This window comes from Rhinopithecus roxellana, chromosome 6, assembly GCF_007565055.1.
Source record: "Rhinopithecus roxellana isolate Shanxi Qingling chromosome 6, ASM756505v1, whole genome shotgun sequence".
NCBI lineage: Eukaryota > Metazoa > Chordata > Mammalia > Primates > Cercopithecidae > Rhinopithecus > Rhinopithecus roxellana.
The window spans coordinates 4,000,931-4,022,163 of record NC_044554.1 but is presented as its reverse complement, the minus strand read 5'-3'; the positions used below and the strand labels follow the sequence as shown (position 1 = coordinate 4,022,163).

The 21,233-nt window shown below is 51.3% G+C and overlaps 1 protein-coding gene across 1 annotated transcript in view; it reads left to right on the top strand.

Moving 5' to 3' along the window:
• The window catches only part of LOC115898376, a 34,776-nt gene extending 14,020 nt beyond the window's left edge, over window positions 1-20,756 (top strand). The window contains exons 3-4 of the mRNA XM_030933291.1: window positions 14,431-14,545; window positions 19,349-20,756. Of these exons, the coding sequence (XP_030789151.1) occupies window positions 14,431-14,545; window positions 19,349-19,603 (370 nt within the window). The 3' untranslated portion in view covers window positions 19,604-20,756. The remainder of the gene's footprint in view (window positions 1-14,430; window positions 14,546-19,348) is intronic.
• The last annotated feature ends 477 nt before the right edge of the window (window positions 20,757-21,233 follow it).

The following is a 21,233-nucleotide window of genomic DNA, read 5'->3' as shown; positions in this document are numbered from 1 at the left end:
CGGGCAGTGCAGTGTCTGGGAACACTGTGGCTTTTAGCTCCTCTCTCTCTCTCCACTTCGGGGAACTTCTCTTTATTGTTTTTCTTTTCCTTTTTTTTTTTTCTTTCTTTGAGACAGGGCTCGGTCTGTCTCCCGGGCTGGAGTGCAGTGGTGCGATCTCGGCTCACAGCAACCTCCACCTCCCAGGTTTAAGCGATTCTTGTACCTCAGTCTCCCTGAGTAGTTGGGACTACAGGCACCCACCACCATGCCTAGCTAAATTTTTTTTTTGTATTTTTATAAGAGACAGGGTTTCACCATGTTGGCCAGGCTGGTCTTCAACTCCTGACCTTAAGTGATCCGCCTGACTCAGAGCCACCATGCTGGGCCATACTTCTGGGAACTGTTCTCACTTTATTCATACATCAGCAGAATTTGAGCACTCTCTGTGTGAGCACTCTCTATGGGAGCACTCTGTGTGTGAGTACTGCTCTGTGAGCACTCTGTGTGAGCACTGTGTGGGTGAGCATTCTGTGTGTGATCACTCTGTGGGTGAGCACTCTGTGTGAACACTGTATATGAGCACTGTCTGTGTGAGCACTCTGTGAGCACTCTGTGTGTGAGGACTGTGTGTGTGAGTACTGTGTGTGAGCACTCTGTGAGCTCTCTGTGTGTGAGCACTCTGTGTGAGTACTGTGTGTGAGCACTCTGTGAGCACTGTATGTGTGAGCATTCTGTGTGTGAGCACTCTCTGTGTATGAGCACTCTGTGAGCGTGAGTACTGTGTGTGAGCACTCTGTGAGCACTCTATGTGTGAGCATTCTGTGTGTGAGCACTCTCTGTGTATGAGCACTCTGTGAGCACTCTGTGAGCACTGTCTGTGTGTGAGCACTCTGTGTATGAGCACTCTGTGAGCACTCTATGTGAGCACTGTCTGTGTGTGAGCACTCTCTGTGGGTGAGCACTTTCTGTGGGTGAGCACTCTGTGAACACTCTGTGAGCACATCAGCCCTGGGACGGACTCCCCGGGGTCCTGTGCTCACGGCCACATCAGCTTGTGTGCAGCAGCGGTCACAGAGAGGGAGAGGTGTGGCTGGCCAGTGCCAAGCCCCCTGCACGTCCCTCGTGTGGTCCATGCTGGGTGCGGGGGGCCCCCTCCCCTGAGTAGATGCTGATTGTCTGCTCTGAATGGCCGCTGAAGTCAAGCCCAGAGAGGCTGAGTTCCTGTCCCAGGCATCAGGCTCTGACAAGGGGAGCTGGGTCTGAACCCAGGTTCAGCCCAAGCTCTCGTGGGGGAATCACCGCCCGCTGCTGCCTGGGGAGGACGCCCCTCCCAAGATTGTCCTGCCCCAGGCCAGGGAGGGAGCCGAGAGCATCAGGAGTGAGCGTCCCACCGCCGTCAGTGTCCACTGTGTGCTCTGCTGGGAGTCGGGCACTGGGACACAGTATTTGATGTCAGAGCCAGGAAATGCTGAGCCCCCGCGAGGCCAAGTGCGGCCAGTGCTGACTCTGGGAGGTCAACGGGCACCATGAGCCGTCCGGCATTCCCATAGTCCCGCTGCCCGTGTCACGAGGGTCTTCCAGAAAAGACCCAGCGCCCAGTCTCAGGGTCCCTCCGGGACCGCCTTCTTCCTAACGTGATGTCCATGAGCCACCCAGGAAGCAAAACAGGAAGAGGCACCTGCCCTGTTCCAGATCCTTCCGCTGTGGAGACTACATGCTGTGTAGACAGCTCCCTACGTGGAGCACTCATGTGTAGACCACTCTGGGTGTGTAGTGTGAATGCGTGTGTGTGGGGTGTGTGGCATATAGTGTGTCTGCTGTGCCATGTGTCAGTGTCATGTGTGTCATGGTGTGTGTGGTGCTGCTATGTGTTGTGATATGTGTTGTTTGTAGTGTATGTGTTTGTGGTATGCGTGTGGTGTGTGGTATGTGGTGTGCCTGTTGTGTGGCTGCTGTGTGTTGTGTGTGATGTGTGTCATGTGTGTATTGTGTGCGACGTGTGTCGTTAGGTGTGTGTTGTGCATAGTGTGATGTGTGTCGTGTGTGTCGTGTAGCGTATGTGTGGTGTGCCTGTTGTGTGTGTTGTGTGACGTGTGTTGTGTGTTGTGTCATGTGGTGTGTGTTGTGTGCGGTGTGTGTGGTGTGTCATGTGGCATGTTGTGTGCAGTGTGCATGTGTGTCATGTGTATGTGTGGTGTGCCTGTTGTATGTATTGTGCATTGTGTGTGTGTGTCGTGTGTTGTGCATGTTGTGTGTGGCATGTCTGTTGTGTGTTGTGGTGTGTGATGTGGCATGTCGTGTGTGATGTGTGTCGTGTGTGATGTGTGTCATGTGTTGTGTGGTGTATGTGATATGTGTCTTGTGTGTGTTGTGTGTAGTAGGTGTCATGTGGTGTGTGTTGTGCGGTATGATGTGTCTTGTGGTGTGTGTTGTGTGTGGTGTGTGTGATGTGTGTTGTGTGGTGTATGTGTGGTGTGTCTGCTGTGTATGTGTTGTGTGCCTGTTGTGTGTATTGTGTTGTGTCGTATGTCGTGTTTTGTGTGTTGTGTCATGTATGTGATGCCTGTCATGTGTGTTGTGTGTCATGTGCCATGTGTCATGTGTGTCATGTGCCATATGTGATATGTCTTGTGTCATGCATGTCATGTGTGTTGTCATGTTGTGTGTGGTGTGTCATGTAGTGTGTTGAGTGTAGCATGTTATGTGTGTCATGTGGTGTATGTGTGGTGTGCCTATTATGTGTATGGTGTGTATTGTGTGTTGTGTGTCATGTGTTAAGTGTGTCATGTGGTGTGTGTGGTATGTGTGGTGTGTGTGGTGTGTGTCGTGTGTGTGGTGTGTGTCATGTGTGGTGTGTGTCATGTGTGGTGTGTGTCATGTGGTGTGTGTGGTGTGTGTCGTGTGGTGTGTGTATGTGTGGTATGTGTCGTGTGGTGTGTATATGTGTGGTGTGTGTGTGGTGTGTGTGGTGTCGTATGTGTGGTGTATGTCCTGTGGTGTGTGTGGTGTGTCGTATGTGTGGTGTATGTGTGGTGTGTGTGTGGTGTGTGTGGTGTCGTATGTGTGGTGTATGTCCTGTGGTGTGTGTGGTGTGTCGTATGTGTGGTGTGTGTCATGTGGTGTATGTGTGGTGTGTGTCGTGTGTGGTGTGTGTCATGTGGTGTGTGTGGTGTGTGTCGTATGTGTGGTGTGTGTCATGTGGTGTGTGATGTGTGGTGTGTGGTGTGTCATATGTGTGGTGTGTGTCATGTGGTGTTTGTGGTGTGTCATATGTGTGTTGTCATGTGAGTGTCATGTTGTGTGTCATGTGGTGTGTGGTGTGTGTCATATGTGTGGTGTGTGTCATGTGGTATGTGTGGTGTGCATCATGTGGTGTGTGGTGTGTGTGGTGTGGTGTGTGGCATGTGTCATGTGGTGTGTGTGATGTGTGTCACGTGTGGTGTGTGTCATGTGGTGTGTGTGGTGTGTGTCATGTGGTGCGTGTGGTGTGTGTCATGTGGTGTGTGTGGTGCGTGTCATGTGGTGTGTGTGGTGCGTGTTTCATTCACTGGACGGATACTGAGCCTCTCTCTCACTCTGGGGCTCCTGCTGTCCCCTGGCTTGGGGAGTTTCCTGGGTTGTTTCTCTGAGCACCTCTGGTCCCTTCCTCTGTCTCTGATCTCCTACTTTAACTCGTGGGGCTGCCTCGACAGATTTCTGCACTTTTCTTACCCCTTTTCTCCTGTTTTCAGTTCTTCTTGGTACTTGGAGATTTCCTCAACTTTGTCTTCCAAACTTTCTTTTTTAAAATTTTATTATTATTATTATTATTATTATTTATTATACTTTAAGTTCTAGGGTACATGTGCACAACGTGCAGGTTTGTTACATATGTACACATGCGCCACGTTGGTGTGCTGCCCCCGTTAACTCGTCATTTACATTAGGTATGTCTCCCAATGCTATCCCTCCCCCGCTCCCCCCACCGAAAGAGTTGGCTTCCACTGCCGTGGGGCTCTTTTAAATTCTTGAGCGTTCTGGTGTGTGCGTGAGATGCCATCTTGCCTTTGATTCATGGGTGTCACATCTTCTCTGATTTTCTCTGAACGTTCTGCTGATACTTTCCGTTAGTTTGTCTCTCCCCGTGGTTTTGTTCCACAGAACAAATAGTACATTGATCTGTGTCCTGAAGCTCAGGCATCCGGGGATTTCCTGGGGCTTGGGGCCGGGGCCCTCTGAAGTCCGTGGCGGGGCTCGTGGGCCCCTTGCAGCCACCCACTTGGGAACCTCACAGTTCAGACCCAGGGACCTGCTCCCCGCGAGTCCAGCTTCCTTGCAGAGGCCCGCGATGCCTTGTGCGGCCAGGGCCGTGCTGCCCGGCGTCTGCACGCAATGGCGAGGGCTCCAGGCTGCCTGCGCAGAACCCTGCAGGCGAGGGTTTTCCCCGCCCCTGTGCGCGTGAGGGAGCTCCCGGGCTCCCGCCCCGTGTGCCGGCGAGGGGGACTCCCGGCCCGTGCGTTTTGCTGGTGGCCCTGATCGTCAGGCTTCTCTCCGTGCCCACAGCTGTCCTTGGTGTCTCGGGGTCCAGGGTTTGGCCCCATCTCTTGTGGTGCTACAAGCCCAGACCCCTCGGGGTAAAGGACTTACTGACCCCTTTTGGGAATTGTCTCAACTCCAGAGACCTGCCCGTTGGGGCCACTCCCTCTGGTCCCGTGACTGCTGGCACACCATGTGCAGGCACCACCCAGGCAGCTCTGAAGGGTCACCTGACCTCAGGGCTTTCTGCCGGGCTGGTGGGAGCTTCAGTGAGAGCCACCGCGGAGGCGCCCATCCCACAGCCGCTGCAGCAGCGCCCTCCTGCTCACCTCCAGCCAAGCTGGCTTCCGGGGCTGCAGACCCACCTGCACCCCAGGCTTTCATCCCTCCCCACGCCTGTCTTTTGGCCTGAGGCTTCTCCAGTGTGGGTGAACTGAAAACACCCAGGGAACACCCCTCTAGGTGGGGTGGGTGGCTGTGGGGCCACCTCACTGGTCCTCTACAGCCCCACTGCACCCCCACATCTCCACTGCCCCTCTTACCGCACCCCTCCCACGTCCCCATTGCACCTCTTACCTCACCCCTCCCACATCCCCATTGCACCTCTTACCTCACCCCTCCCACATCCCCACTGCCCCTCTTACCGCACCCCTCCCATGTCCCCATTGCACCTCTTACCTCACCCCTCCCATGTCCCCACTGCACCCCCACATCCCCACTGCACCTCTTACCTCACCACTCCCACATCGCCACTGCACCTCTTACCTCACCCCTCCCACATCCCCACTGCACCTCTTACCGCACCCCTCCCACGTCCCCACTGCACCTCTTACCTCACCCCTCCCATGTCCCCACTGCCCCTCTTACCTCACCCCTCCCACGTCCCCACTGCCCCTCTTACCTCACCCCTCCCACGTCCCCACTGCACCTCTTATCTCACCCCTCCCACATCCCCACTGCCCCTCTTACCGCACCCCTCCCACGTCCCCATTGCACCTGTTACCTCACCCCTCCCACGTCCCCACTGCACCTCTTACCGCACCCCTCCAATGTCCCCACTGCCCCCTTACCTCACCCCTCCCACATCCCCACTGCACCTCTTACCTCACCCCTCCCACATCCCCACTGCACCTCTTACCTCACCCCTCCCACATCCCCACTGCACCTCTTACCTCACCCCTCCCACATCCCCACTGCACCTCTTACCTCACCCCTCCCACATCCCCACTGCACCTCTTACCTCACCCCTCCCACATCCCCACTGCACCTCTTACCTCACCCCTCCCACGTCCCCACTGCCCCTCTTACCTCACCCCTCCCACGTCCCCACTGCACCTCTTACCGCACCCCTCCCACGTCCCCACTGCCCCTCTTACCGCACCCCTCCCACGTCCCCACTGCCCCTCTTACCTCACCCCTCCCACGTCCCCACTGCACCTCTTACCGCACCCCTCCCATGTCCCCATTGCACCTCTTACCTCACCCCTCCCACGTCCCCACTGCACCTCTTACCTCACCCCTCCCACATCCCCACTCCACCCCCGCTTTGACCTCCAGGGCATCCTTGCTCCCCCTGCACCCCTGTGCCCCTCCGCATCCCTGCAGCGCCCATGGCAATCCTGCCATGCCTCACTGCACCCCCTGCGGCAGCTACCTGGGGAGCATCGCTGCTGTGATGAGCTGCTCAGCTTTCTAACAGCCCGAGCTGTCCTGACCTTCGGCACCTGCTGTCTTCTCCCCATCGGGTTTCTTCCTTGTGGTCACATTAGTGGTGTTTTGGAGCTGTGGACCAGGGCACCATGTTTCACTGAAATTCACCCCAGGTAGCTGAGTGCTCTGCAAATCACCAGAGCAGCATCACCCAGCAGAAAGGTGGAGCTGTCTGTCGCCACGACGTCTCCAGCAGCGTCCTGATGTTGTGACTTGAGCGCTTGTGAGCTCTGGATTGTGGCTGTCGTGTTGGAGACGCAGTCCCTGGATGAGAGACGTGTGCCTGGGGGTGCGCAGCTGACCTAGCCCCGCTAGGGTGTAGCCTCCCTCTGAGCAGAAGGGTGGGTTCACTGGGGGCTCTCTGCTCAGTCCACACATGCCGCCAGGCCTCCCCCTCTCCTGGGCAAGTGTATGGGAAGAGAAGGAGCCACTGAGGGTCAGCCCGGAGTGTCTTAGCACCCAGGGTCATGGCTACTCAAGGGCCGTCCTTCTCAGGCCAGATTTTAGTGAATGTGCTAAGAAACTGTGTTCTGTCGTGTGTTCCCACCACCTCCTCTGTCGCTCCTGGATGAATGGCCCCGTTCGTATGAGGTCTTTCATATTTCCACCGACTGCCAGTTTGTTCTTTGGGGTGGTTGCACCTCCCTTTTTGTTGAGTGTGGGCCGGGTTTTGAAGGCAGGCACGCACCTCTCCTGCCCCCGGCAGAGTTCTGGAGCAGGCAGCATTCGCTTCTGCACACACACAGATGGAAACCCCGGTGCTGAGTCCCGTTTTTCCTTTTTGAACCCAGTGTTGGGTGTAGACCCTATGTGGGCACTGCCCATTTGGCGACGAGCCTCTGGCCGGATGCTGTGGTGCCCTGAGAGGGGAGGGTTAAAGGAGGCAGGAGGTCCCGTGCTGGGAAGGTGCACTCTGGCAGCTCCGCCCGCAGAAGCCGCGGTGATCTTACTGTCTTAGGGTCTTGGTTTCCTTTCCCCCATCAGTGGAGAGCAGCAGCAGCCTCCAAGCAGCACGCACAGGAGGACTCAAAGTGGGCGGTGCACAGTGTCCAGAATGCAGCACGTGACCCCCAAATGGACGGGTCCGCTGACCATGGGTGGGCTCAGGGGCCCCAACATCACAGGCTAGAAAGTGTCTCACATTTTCAGGGGGCAGCAATGTGAAAACACGTCCGTGGAGAGGTTTTGCAGATAATACACCTTCAGCAGACAAGAGCTCTTACTGTGACTTAAAAGTGTGCGGGTTTGTCTTTTAATTACTAATAAGGTGAATTTTTTCCAAAGCCCTCTGGTTCCTTACCCCTTTAAAATAGTGTGGATGTTGTGGGACGCTCTCCCCACCCCCCCGCCCCTGCCCCCCCGTCCCCATGGTCAGAGGGAGTTGCAGAGCCACAGGGGATAGGGTCATTTTTGTGCAGTCTTCCACGGGTGCAATAACCAGGCTAGAATATGCAGGGATGCAGCTAATTAATGAACCAAATGACAATACCCCTATTAAACCATGGTCATCAGAAGTGAAATCATACCATGCTGTTGTGGAGACGGCTGTCCTTGGAAGAAGCGAGGACGAGCTTCGCCCTCATTCGCTCTTGGGTGTGATTAAACACCGGGGTCCTCATAGCATTCTGGGCTGGGGAAACACTGTCTCAGAGTTGGCTGGTCAGTGGGTGATGGGTTCTTTTGTGTGGAGCAGGCCTGGTTGTGGCATTTGTTTGGAGGTGTGTGTGTGTATGTGTGTGTGTGTGGTGTCCCCATAAGATTTTTTTGAGACAAGCTGCTGTTTCTCTGCATTAATATAATAGCCTAATTAATTTTAATATTCGCCTGACTGTGCATCTAAGTCAGTTGGAGGATGTGTCACAGGAGGAACATACTAATAGGATATGTGCCAATTTGCAGTTTAAGTAAGGCTGCCTCTAATAGGAGTTGAGAGCTTTGTATTAACCCCCAACAATGGAGAGAAGCCGCCTCGGCAGCTGATTACTTAGGCAACCTCCAGATAGATCCACACAGCCCATTGAAATTCCAATCATTTCCACGTACTATTCCCACCTATATAATTGTCAACTGGCCCTTATCATTATTTATTATGCAAAATTGAATATTTTTGAAGCGTGAAGAATGAAGTAATTTCGTATGCAAACAGTTAAAACTCTCATGTGTATTCTGATTACGTACGTGTTGATAAATTCACTTATGATGAGTGACAGTGTGAGATTTTGGGGTCCGATCGGTCAATCCATGGAACACACTGATGAAAATGACAAACCTCATGCCAGAAGCGTCCCCGGCACATCTCGGGTGGAGTGTGCAAAATGTCAGTGTCTAGCCGCTGTCTATTAATAACTAAATATGATTGTGTGTAATGAGCAGAGATTTTCGTGGTGATTGAAGTAGGATTTTTTTGATCTTCCAGATGTTGCTGCTTAGAAACTCATATTGCTTTTTTCCTGATGATGCCTCATGACCTTCTCAACCCTCTCCACTGTTAGAGCCCCTGTTATTCCCCGCACCGTGTCAGGCTGGGGGGCTGACGTGTCCTCCACCACTGGGCTGATGTTCCCCCCTTTGTCAAAGTCCCCTTTTCCCGTGTGGCCCAGCACCTCCTTTAGGACGAGGCTGCACTGGTGGGGCTGGGAAGGCTGATCAGGAGGTTTGCAGCACCAGGTCCAGTCCTCTCCCCTGGGGTCAGTTTGGCCTTGGACCAGGCCTGAAACACCTGGCCTTTTAGGACGGGGGAAGTGTGAGGTCAGCGGTGGCCCCAGAGCCTTGGGAGAGGGGCCAGGGGAGGGCCGTTCTAGGTGCATCCCAGGGAGCCTGCAGCCCATGGCTACCCAGGAAAAGAAGAAAGGTCAAAGAGGGAGCCCAAGGCCCCGTGGAGGGGAGATGAAGACCAGGGCAGGCGGGGGCCTGGCCCAGGTTCTGGAGAAGCAGGAGTGCTTCTCGGATATCACGGTGGACAAGAGTGACCGGGCGTCATTAACCAGAGTGTCTAAGAGGCCGTGACGAGACATGGACTCGGCTGTCCCCATCACGTGTTCGTGAGCTGAATCTTTCGTCCAACAGATACTTTCACGGAGCATCCAAAAATGTTCCCATCATGTGCTGAGATGCAAAAACGGCTCAGCCCTGTTCCTGCCTTGAGGACTTGAGCCAGGCAGGGATGGCATATGGGAGAGCCAGTGAAGGCACACAGGAGAGCCAGGGACGGTACACGGGAGAACAGATGAAGGTCATACACGCAGTGGCCCAGCTGGGGGTAGTGGATTCTGCATGAAGATTTTCCTAGTGGAGGAGCTGCCGCCCCCAGAATCTGAAGCCAGAGTTTGGATGAACAGCAGCAATACCCATGCCCATGTCTCACAGGCCACAGTTGGAGAAATGGAATCCTCCCCCTACGTTAGGATAGTGCTTCGTTCCAAAAAAAAAAAAAAAAAAAAATCCTTTTTAGGGCCAATTCCCAAGTCTAAGTGATGAGAACAGACAGTAAAGTCGAGTGCCCTCAGCAGTTCTTGAAAAACGCACTGGGAATGCTCAGTGTTTACGGGCCAAAGCCTTAATTCAAACAAACAAGCAAACAAGCCCGATGCTAAACATTACACACATCAATGCAAACAAAGAAAATCATGCAAAGAGGCACGTGACTCTGAGCTCGCAAACCAGTGGCCCTGCGAGGGAGGCAACCTGTGCACTGGACACACCAGGACCCCTTTCAGCAGCTCTTTGTTCCCTGTGTCACCTCACTCCAGGCCCCAAGTCACGAGGGTCATGCTGCAGCAGAGGCGCTCCTCCAGCCAGGGAGGGAGGCTCTGACGAAACCCGTGCAGACAAATTCTCGCGGCCTGTGGTGGACGGAATCATGTACTCCTAAAAGATATGTTCACTGGGAGGCCAAGGCAGGAGGATCACTTGAGCCCAGAAGTTCAAGACCAGCCTGGGAAACATAGTGAGATCCCTTTGCTACCAACATAAATAAATAACTAAATAAGCTAGGTGTGGTGGATTGTGCCTGAGGATGTAGAGAGCACCACTGCACTCTAGTCTAAAAAAAAAAGGTATAATCAAGGCCTAACCCCTGGTACCTGTGAGTGTGACGTTATTTGGAAATAGGGTCTTTACAAGATGTGCCCAGGTTAAGGTGAGGTGATACTAGGTTAGGGCAGGCCCTGCTCCAATGACCCGTATCCTTATTTGAAGGTCACATGAAGACCAGACCCAGGAGGGGAGAACACCAGGAGACAATGGAGGCAGAGGCCGGAGCGGCACATCTATGAGCCGGGGGACACCAGGGCCGGCCTGCAGCAGCAGAGGCTGGGAGAGGCAGGAATGACCCTCCCGCTGTGCCTCCAGCAGGGATCTGGCCCTCTGGGGGCCTTGGTTTTAGACTTCCAGCCTCCAGAACTGTAAGACAGTGAATTTCTATCATTTTAAGCCATCCAGTTTGTGGCAATTTGTTATGGCAGCCTTGGGAAATGGATACATAGCCCAGTTGGGCTGTTTTGGTGGGTTTCAACATGTTAAAAGTTTGTATTTAGGGCCAGGCATGCTGGTTTATGCCTGTAATCCCATCATTTTGGGAGGCTGAGGCAGGCAGATCACGAGGTCAGGAGATCGAGGCCATCCTGGCCAACATGGTGAAATTCTGTCTCTACTAAAAATACAAAAATGAGCTGGGTGTGGTGGTGCACACCTGTAGTCCCAGCTACTTGGGAGGCTGAGGCAGGAGAATCACTTGAACCCAGGAGGCAGAGGCTGCAGTGAGCCAAGATTGCACCACTGCACTCCAGCCTGGCAACAGAGTGAGATTCCGTCTCAAAAAAAAAAAAAAAAAAAAGGTTGTATTTAAAATTAAAAAACAGTTTTATTGAGATATAATTCTCATGCATGCAATTCATACATTAAAAGTGTATAATTAGGCCTGGCATGGTGGCTCATGCCTGTAATCCCAGCACTTTGTGAGGCTGAGGCAGGCAGATCACATGAGGTCAGGAGTTTGAGACCAGCCTGGCCAACATGGCAAAACCCGGCTCTACAAAAAATACAAAAATTAGGCGGGTGTGGTGGCAGGAGCCTGTAATACCAGCTACTAGGGAGGCTGAGGCATGAGAATTGCTTGAACCTGGGAGGTGGAGGCTGCAGTAAGTTGAGATTGCGCCACTGCACTCAACCTGGGCAGCAGAGTGAGACTCCGTCTCAACAACAAAAAAAGTGTACAGTTAGATGGTTTTTAATATGTGGTCCTTCATGTCTGGCATCCTTCAGGTAGCATCATGTTTCCAAGCTTCATTCACGCTGTAGCGTGTTTCAGTGTGTCAGTCCTTTTTATGGTTTGATACTATTCCAGTGTATGAATCTACCATATTGTATTCATCTGTCTGTCAATGGACATGTGAGTTGTTTCCACATTTTGTGTATTATGAGTAACGTTGCTGTTAACATTTATGTTTGCATTTAATTTAATTTTTTTTTTTTTTTTTGAGACAGAGTCCTGCTCTGTTGCCCAGGCTAAAGTGCAGTGGCTCAATCTTGGCTCAGTGCAACCTCCGTCTCCCGGGTTCAAGTGATTTTCCTGCCTCAGCCTCCTGAGTAGCTGGGATTATAGGTGCCCGTCACCGTGCCTGGCTAATTTTTGTATTTTTAGTAGAGAGGGGCTTTCACCATGTTGGTCAGGCTGGTATTGAACTCCTGACCTCGTGATCCACCCGCCTCGTCCTCCCAAAGTGCTGGGATTACAGGCATGAGTCACCATGCCCGGCCATGTTTAAATTTTTGTGTGGACGTAGGTTTTGCATTTCTCTGGTTGTGTGCCTAGGAGCTGACATGCTGAGTCATATAGTATCTCCATGTTTAGTCATTTGAGGAACTGTCAGACTGTTCTCCAAAGCAGCAACAGCAGTTTACATTCCCATCAGCAAGGCATGAGGGTTCTGCTTTCTTCACATCCTCACCAATACTTCTTGTTATTTGACTTTTTTGACTCTAGCCATCTTAGTGGGTAGGAAGTGGGAAGTGGTATCTCAGTGTGGTTTTGATTTGCATTTCCCAGATGACTACTGATGTGGAGCATCTTTGTATGTGCTTATTGGCCATGTGAATATCTTCCTTGGAGAAATGTCTATTCAGATTCATTGGCCATTTAAAAAGTTGGATTATTTGTCTCTTTTATTATTGGATTGTAAGAATTTCTTATATATTCCAGAAACGAGTCCCTTTCCAGATACAAGATTTGAAAATATTTTATTTCATTCTTTGGGCTGTCTTTTCACTTTCTTAATGATATCCCTTGAAGCACAAAAGTTTTTAATTTTTTTGAAGTATTTTGAAATGTTTCAGTATTTTCTTTTGTTGCTTTTGCAATTGGTGTCATACCAAAGAATTCTTTGTCAAATCTAAGGTCATGAAGATTCCCCCTGTTTTCTTCTAAGATGTTATAGCTTTAACTTTTATATTTAGGTCTTTCATCCATTTTGAGTTAATTTTTTTATATGGTGTGAGGTAAGGGTTCAATTTTATTTTTTTCTCTTCTTTTATAGGTGGCTCCACTGGGATCCAGTTGTCCCAGCATCATTTGTTGAAAGACTATTATTTCCCCACCTAGGGAAGTCTTGATATCCTTGTTGGAAATCAGTTGACCATAGATGTGAGGGTTTATTTTTGACTTTCAGTTCGAATCCATAATGAAGCCAGTACCACACTATTTTGATTACTGTTGCTTTTTAGTAAGTTTTGAAATCAGGAAGTGTGGGTCTTTCAACTTTGTTCTCCTTTTCCAAGATTGTTTTGGCTATTCTGGGTTTCCTGCAATCCCATATGACTTTCAGAATCAGTGTCTTGATTTCTACAAAGACATCAGTTGGGATTCTGATAGGAATTTTGTTGAATTGGTAGATCATTTTGGGGAGTACTGCCATTGTAACAATGTTAAATCTTTCAATCCATGAACATGGGATGTCTTTCCATTTATTTAAAACTTCTTTAATGTTTTCCAGCAATGTTTTGTAGGGTTCTAAGTTTTACATTTCTTTTGTTATGTGTATTCCCAAGTATTTTATTCATTTTGATGCCATTGCAAATGGAATTATTTTCTTAATTTAGTTTTTGGATCACTCATTGCCAGTGTATAGTGATAAAACTGGTTTTTACAACACTGATCTTGTATTATGCTATATTTCCAAACTCATTTGCTAGTTCTAATAGTTTTTAAGTGAATTCCTTAGGATTTCTTGTATATATGGTCATGTTATTTGCAAACAGAGATAGTTTTATGTCTTTCTTTCCAAATTGAATGCCTTTTATTTCTTTTTCTTGTCTAATTGCCCTGGAAACTCCAATACATTGGTGAACAGCAGGGTGAGAGTGGACATCTTTGTCTTTTTTTGTGACCTTAGTGAGGAAGTATTCAGTGTTTCACCATGAAGTATAATTTTAGCTGTGGGTTTTTCATAGATGCCCTTTCTTTGATTGAGAACTTTCTATTAGTGGTTTGTTGAGCATTTCTATCATGGAATGAGGTTAGGATTTTGTCAGATTTTTTTTTCCTGCATGTATTGAGATACCATGTGATTTTTGTTTTCTGTTCTGGTGATATGAGGTATTAACTTAATTGATTTTCAAATGCTCAACCAATCTTGTATTCCTAAGATAAATCCCACTTGGTCATAGTGTGTAATTCTTATTATAGCTGCTAAATTCAATCTGCTAGTATTTTGTTGAGGATTTTTGCATCCATATTAATAAGAAATATTGCTCTGTAGTTTTGTTTTCCTGTGACATCTTTGTCTTGCTTTGGAAGTGTATAATACTGGTCTTATTAAATATTGCACATTCTTTAGAAAAAACAAATCCCCAAGCTGTCATTTAATACATTTTTCCAGGGATCAACATAAAATTTGATACTCTTGCAGTTACTAAAGTCTCCAGTCCAGAGGAACAGGGATAGCAGATAGCTAGGACGTGCCCTTTAAGTGTGTTAAGACAACGATCAGTTGCCCTCAGCACCGATGTCTGTCAGCATCGGCATCTCGGGTAGAACCAGTCAAACGGGCAGACACCCGGTGTGGGAGCATGGGTTCTGCCTGGCACTGAGAGCTCCTAAAGGCTTGTCTTGGGCACACAGTGTGAGGTGCTGTCTTCTTGCTGGTGCTGAAATTTACATGTCTGCTGTGTCTTTCCTGCCACGGCTCATCCCAGACATGCTTCTAGACATTACCACATCCCTTCTAGGAAGATGCTGAACATTTCCAGGGACAAATTGGAGCCTGAAGCCTCAGAGCTACTGACGATGAAGGAAAGAAGCAAACATTTAGGAGCCACAGTGCAAGTTGAGGACAAGAGAAAGGCAAGTGGGGCCAGGCCACACACACCTTGTTCCCACCTTTGGGCTTTTTATCTTCTTCTTCCGTTTGGTTTCTCATGTCTGTAAACCAGGGAGGAGAACGTCTCCTAGAGGTAGGGAGGAGGCAAGCACCACAGACATAAGTGGCCTCTATTTCCTTCTTGAGGACCAATCATACAGGAAGCAGTCAAATTTGGGGGCGCCAACGACAGCTGCTTAGTGGGAAAGAGCCCAAGGAAGCTTTCTGGCTCTGAAAAAAAAAAAATAGAATTATAGACTGTTCTAGAACAAGGCATTTATGCCAGAATTCCATCTCAGTGACATTGTCATTCATGGAGCTGCTTGAGCCCAGATATTAAGAATCATCCTTGGCTCCTCTCCTTTCTTGCCTCTCCCACATCCAAACCACACCTTTGCTTGCCAAACCAACAGTAGCTGCTGTCTGCTCCATGCCCAAAGCTGCTCAGAGCATGATCTCTTTTCAGCATCTTGACGACTTCCTCCCCAGCCTAGGCCCCTCATGCTCTGGGGTCTGTCTCACATCCACATCTCAGACCTCACGCTCGTGGGCTCCTTGACTGGGAAGGTGTTCCTGTCTCCACGGCCAGTCCTCCCCGAATCCCTCCCTCTCAGAGAGGCCTTCTCTGCCCCTGCATCCCTGTCGCCTCATCCTGCTTCATTTTTCTCCATCGCCTTTTCACAATGTGACCTTATACGTGACCCGTTTTCTCTCCTTTATACTATGATGGGATGTGGATGGGAATTTTGTTCATCCTGATCATAACTGGTGTATCCCTATCATTTATAAAAGAGTCTAGCATATTCCAGCAGGAAATTGCTGAATGAATGGGTTAATAATACTAGAATGAAAACTATTGACAAGGCCACTGTCTTAGTCCATTTGTGTTGCTATGAAGGAACACCTGAGGCTGGGTAACTTACACAGAAAAGAGGTTTATTTGGCTCACAGTTCTGCAGACTGTACAGGAAGCATGATGCCAGCACTGGCTTCTGACAAGGGCCTTGGGAAGCTTCACTGTTGTCAGAAGGTGAAGGGGAACTCGTGTGTGCAGAGTTCTCATGGTGAGAGGGAAGCAAGAGTCAGGGAGGCACCAGGTTTCTTTGATGAACAGGTTTCACAGGGATGACTACAGTGAGACTCACTGACTCATTACCATGAGGGCCAGGCCAGTACCAAACCGTGCATGAGGGATCTGCCCCCATGACCCAAACCCCTCCCACTGGGCCCCACCTCCAGCACTGGGATTCAGTTTCAACACTAGGCTTGGAGGGCCAAATACCCAGACCACAGCAGCCACCTGAGCCTGTCCACTTATGCAACTCCCACACAGCTGGCATCTTGGGGCGTGGCCTTGCCTAAGTGGTCCTGTCTGCCTCTCACCTCTGAAGAGCGGCCTGATGAGGCCTGGCGGCCGTGGCACTGAATCTCTTGCCTGTCACTCTTGGGGAGTTTCTTTAAGAGGTATCTCTGAGAAGGGCATTTGCCTAGGCCAGATGGCTTCACTCTGCCCTCTCCTGTGAAACAGACAAGCGGAGCTCCAGAGCTCCAGAGCTGGGCGGGGCTTTGGTCACATGCCCCCTCAGCATCCCCTGGTGGGTCGGATGGATTTCCTTAAATACTATGAAGAAGCTGAAAGTCTAGGATGGAACATCTCCTTTGAAAAATGTTATTGAGGTTAGCGCTGGGGGGATGATAAGGTGAGATAAATACAACTTGCATTTTCAGCAGCTGTTTTCCAAAGAATGAGTAAAATGTTCGTGACCACCCTCCTCCTCTGATCATACAGAAACCAGTGGGTGGCTTTTGCTCATATCAAAACCACCTGTGATTGGTGAGCAAAATTCGGACTTCCTTAGAAAGTCAAGGGTGAAGTTGGATGTAGAAACTCATCACCTTCATGGAACTGAATCCATTCCCAGCACTTAGAGCTGAATAAATATTTGTTGATTGAGCGGATAAATTTATGATTTTAAGCCTCTGGCTCTCTTAGCTAATCCAGGAGTCCGGGGAAATCAGTCTCTGTGAAGTTTTGATCAAAGAGGCCTTAGACCCCTCTGGAACAAGGATGGATAGAAATAATAATAATTTTAAAGGTGGGCCACCAGTGCCAGGGAAGGAAGGGAAGTGCTGTTTCCCACATTCAGCAGGCACCCGGCCCCTGCCTGCTACGGGCATGGTTGTGGGAGGCCAAGGAGGATGAGAAGCGAATCCCTGCCATAAAACCGTTCCCAGCCGAGTGGAGGAGAAAGGGTGTGAACACACTCTCAGGACGCTGTGCTGTGACTGGGTCACACTCTCAGGGCCCTGTGCTGTGACTGGGTTTTTGGTGCAGTAGATTGAAAAAGGGAAAAAACGTGGCAGGTGGGAAACCCCTTGGGTCAGTCCAAGAATCTCCAGCCACATGAGCATAACCACTGACATTTACGTATTTATTTATCTATTTGAGATGGAGTCTTGCTCTGTTGCCCAGGCTGGAGTTCAGTGGCACAATCTCAGTTCACTGCAACCTCCGTCTCCCAGGTTCAAGCGATTCTTCTGCCTCAGCCTCCCAAGTAGCTGGGATTACAGGTGCACCGCCATGCCCAGCTAATTCTGTGTTTTTAGTAGAGACAGGGTTTCACTATGTTGGTCAGGCTGGTCTCCAACTCCTGACCTCAAGTGATCCACCTGCCTCGGCCTCCCAAAGTGCTGGGATTACAGGCGTGAGCCACCATGCCTGGCCAACCCCTTACATTTATATCACACTTTTCCTAGGGACTTCCTTGCACATTATTTCTAATGCAATAGACAGATGCGTTTGTCCTCCTCACAGTGTAATTCACTACGTTTTAATGAACTCTTCTTCTTGTATTAATGCACGGCACGTGCACACCAGAGGGCTTCCAACAGGGGAAGGGGGAAGGGGGCGTCTCCTTCCCAGCCCAGGCACTCATACATCTTCCTAGAACTCAGCCACTGTCACCGGGAACTTGTTTGTCCTTCCCAAAGCCAAGCGTGTGCACTGACGCAGAACTGTGAACTTACAGGATGGGTGAAACAGACAACGCACGCGCTGGACAACCCTCCCCGCTGTATGAGTGACGGCAGTGCCCGCTGGCGGTGAAAGAATTCAGCCCTTGTCCTCTTTAACTGTATGAACGTTGAGGAATAGATGCCTCCAGGTCCATTACCACAGGTTCAGGGCAGTCCCAGTCGTGGTGAAAAGGTTTAAGGCCTTGGGGGCATATGGGTCCGTAGCAGGGCAGTTGGGGCAATGCCACGATGCTTGGGGTGGGCTGGGCGCTGCCAAGAGGAGCACCCCCAGCCGTCCAGCCTGCTGGGCGCTGGCTCAGGCTCTTGTTTGCCAAGACGTTTCAGCCCCACCACGTTTGATTTATTTTGGTCCCAGTCTCTGTTTAAATCCATTTCACAGCTCCCAGTGGCCTTCAGGAAAAACCCCCAAATCCTTGGCCTGACATCCAAATCCGTCTACACCTGGTTCAGGCTCCACTTCGGAGCTTGTGGCCCCTACCCAGCCCGGAGGCAGGTGTGCGAGGCCAAGCTCCTGCCCCTCCCTGCCCACCCTGGAGAGCCCCGAGTTCTCTCCTCCTCCCTGCTCACGGGCGCTGCCCGAGACCCAACTCTCCCTCTGCTCTCCCCGCACCTTCCCACTAGCGTGGACGTCCCCTTTTCTGGATTCCTATAGCTTCAGCAATGCGTTTGCTGCCTTCATGTCTAGGACACTTCGGGGCGACTTGCCGTCTGACCTCTGTTTCTGAAGGGCAGGGCGCTGTTTATTTTGCGTCTCTGAATGTGGAGTAGAGAATTTTGTTCCATGAAGGTACTTACATAATAATTAATTAAAAGAAAAAACCCCTCAGCTGTTTGAAATTTTTTCTCCCAGGAGACCTGTTTTCATGGGACCAGGTGGATTTATTTTAGATGCTCACAGGAGGAGGGTGACAGGGAGGCTGTGTCCAACTGTCACCACAGTGTGGAGGCACATTTGGCACCTTGGATCACCTCTAGCTGGAGCTGTCCCGCAGCCGCCAGGCCCACACCCTAAAGGATGTACGCTCTGTGGTTTGAAGGAAATTAAAGGAAATGTGGAGAAAGCCCCTGCAGACGGAGACCGAGTGCTGCTGCCACAGCTGGACCTTCCTGACGGATGAGGGGGACCAGCCATACTCTTTTTGCTTTGATGTAGGGGCCATGTATGTATTTTGGGGGACTGGGGAGGGAGGACTGAGGTGGACCCACTCCTGGCCAGGCCTGAAACCCTCCTGTTGGCACCCCTGTTTGAGCACCGGCTCACTGCATGTGGCCTGGTGCCCATCACCCAGGCTGTGCCAGGGCTGGGGGTGGCATTTGTAAGAGGCGACACTGTCTCTGGGCCTTTCCACCCACCCCTCAAACCCGGCATTTTGTGAATGAAAGCAGGGCTTAGTTGGGGCAAGTGTGCCAGCGAGGGGGTGCCGGGTCCGCACGGGGCCTCCTAGCTCAGGGTTTATTAGGAGTGTTGACCATCTGCGGTACCATTTCCAAACTCCCTCTCCCTCACTCAACACCCTAAACCTCATTCTTTCCCACATCCAGGTGCTTGGGTGAGAAACGGAGTGTTAATGAGTGTTGGGTTGCTGGCCACGGGCTGCGAGGGGGTTCCCCCTCTCCCCTGACCCCGCACGACCCTTGCCCCCTGACATCGCACGACCCTCATCCACTCAACAAGCAGCTGCATCTCCCTTTGAACCTGTCCTGGTTCTTGGTGGCCCGAGAGTGCACCACATCCATCCTCCCACCCTCAGACTCCTGGCTTCTGGGGGCGTAAAAGCCAGAGGAGCCGAGGCCCCGGCCCACGTTCGGAAGCACCTGAGACGCCGGCCCAGGCTCAGAAGCACTCTTTCGGCCTGGAAATGTCGGCTGCAGCTCCCCGTGGGGCCTGTCCCCTCCTGCTCTCCATTAATCTTGCGCCGACACCCTCTTTATGCTCCGGGAAAAATCGAAACGCCAGGAGGCGGGAGGCGGGGAGAATCCCTCATCAGCAACGTTTATGGTATTGACTTGCATCTCATTGACTTTGTCAACAAGCGCTTGGCATCTACATCTGGGAACAGCCTATAAAATTAGGAAAGCTGAGCGGCCATTGAAATCTCATCACTTTGGATTCACCAGCCACATAGCCCTGAACAGGAAGATGAAAAGTACCTTCTTCCTGGCGCTCGGCCTCCAGCTCTGGGCCTGGTGAAGATGGGCACAAAACCGCAGCCATGAAACAAAAAGCGAATAGTCACCACTCAGGCCTGGGGCCTCAGCTGGAAATGACCTTCAGAATTCAACGGAGGAGCTTTTGTGTATGCGGGAGACAAAGAAGGATGGGGCGTCATTGTGCGAGCTTTAATGTTGCACAAGGGACGATCAGGAGGCAGCAATGCGTGAGCGACCCGGGCCGGGCAGGGAGGGAGGTTCTCAAGAGGCCTCTGCGCAGGGTGGTGCCCTGTGTGCCTCTGGAAATGAGGCAGAATTTGTGGTGCTGTCGTGCCCAGTCTTCCCACCCACAGAAGAGTGCATCAGGTTGGAAGTGAGTTTTCCACTTCATAGGAGAGCGGGAGTATGGCAAGAGACCCTCGTAAATAGTGGAGTTTTGGTCCTGTACAAAAATAAGACCCTGTTGTGAGGATGTGAGTGAGCCAAGCACGTCTGTGCTTCCGTCTAGAGGAGCCAGGAGCTCTGGTCGGCCCGGGTGTCTCGCAGCCTTGTGGCTGGCTCTGTCTACAGCGTCCACGAGCCGGAGAGGCACAGATAAAAATGCTTTTCCCATGACAGAGCGTGTGTGGTGGGCTGACTACGGTTTATCTGTGAGCACAGAGGTGTTGCCTGCTCCCCCCAGAGGCGGTGACCCCGCAGAAGGGACACTTCCGCCCTGATCTGTTTGCAGAGGACGAGGGCTGTCATGCTCCTCTGAGGTTGAGGCCTCAGCCAGCAAGGCAGCAGGGTAGAGCGGGGCTTCCGAGCCAGCCACACAGGGGTCGCTGGAAGCTTTGTGCTTTGCTGACCCTGTGACCCGAACAGCCATCCACCTCTCCAAGCCCCAGCGTCCTCGTCTGTAAAGTGGGGTGATAGTGGCTGCCTGACATGAGTGAGACTCTTGTTTGTTAAGCACTGTAACAGGTGGGAAGCGATTTCTTTCTGTGTTGGAGGGGCCTCTCCTATCCCCGGGCACTGTTGTGTCCTTGGGAGAAGCACAGGTGAGCAGAGGAGGGCTCACCAGGGCTGGTGTGGCCAGGTCTGCAGGGCCCTCTCACGGGCTCCTTAATGTGGTTCGTGTGGCCTCCAGATTTACGGCTGAATTCTCTCTTCTGAGCATGTCACTGGCTGACCAACACTCTACCGGGGAACTGCTGTTCTGGGAAAGGGAAAGGTGCCTGCTGGCCAGCGGGTTCACCTCACACATCCATGGTGTGTGGGGCTTTGACCGGCTCTGGGTGGGCATCCCCTCTTCTCCTGGATACCGCCTGCGCTTCTGCTTGGGAGAATTAGGTGGGCTTTTTGGGCCACGGCTTCCTCATCCCTGTCTGTGCATGCATCTGTGTGTGCACCTGTGCACATGTGTGTGCCTCATGTGTGCATTTATGGGAGTGCAAATGTGTACGTGTGTGTTCCTGCAGTGTAGAGGGGGAATGTGTGTGGGGC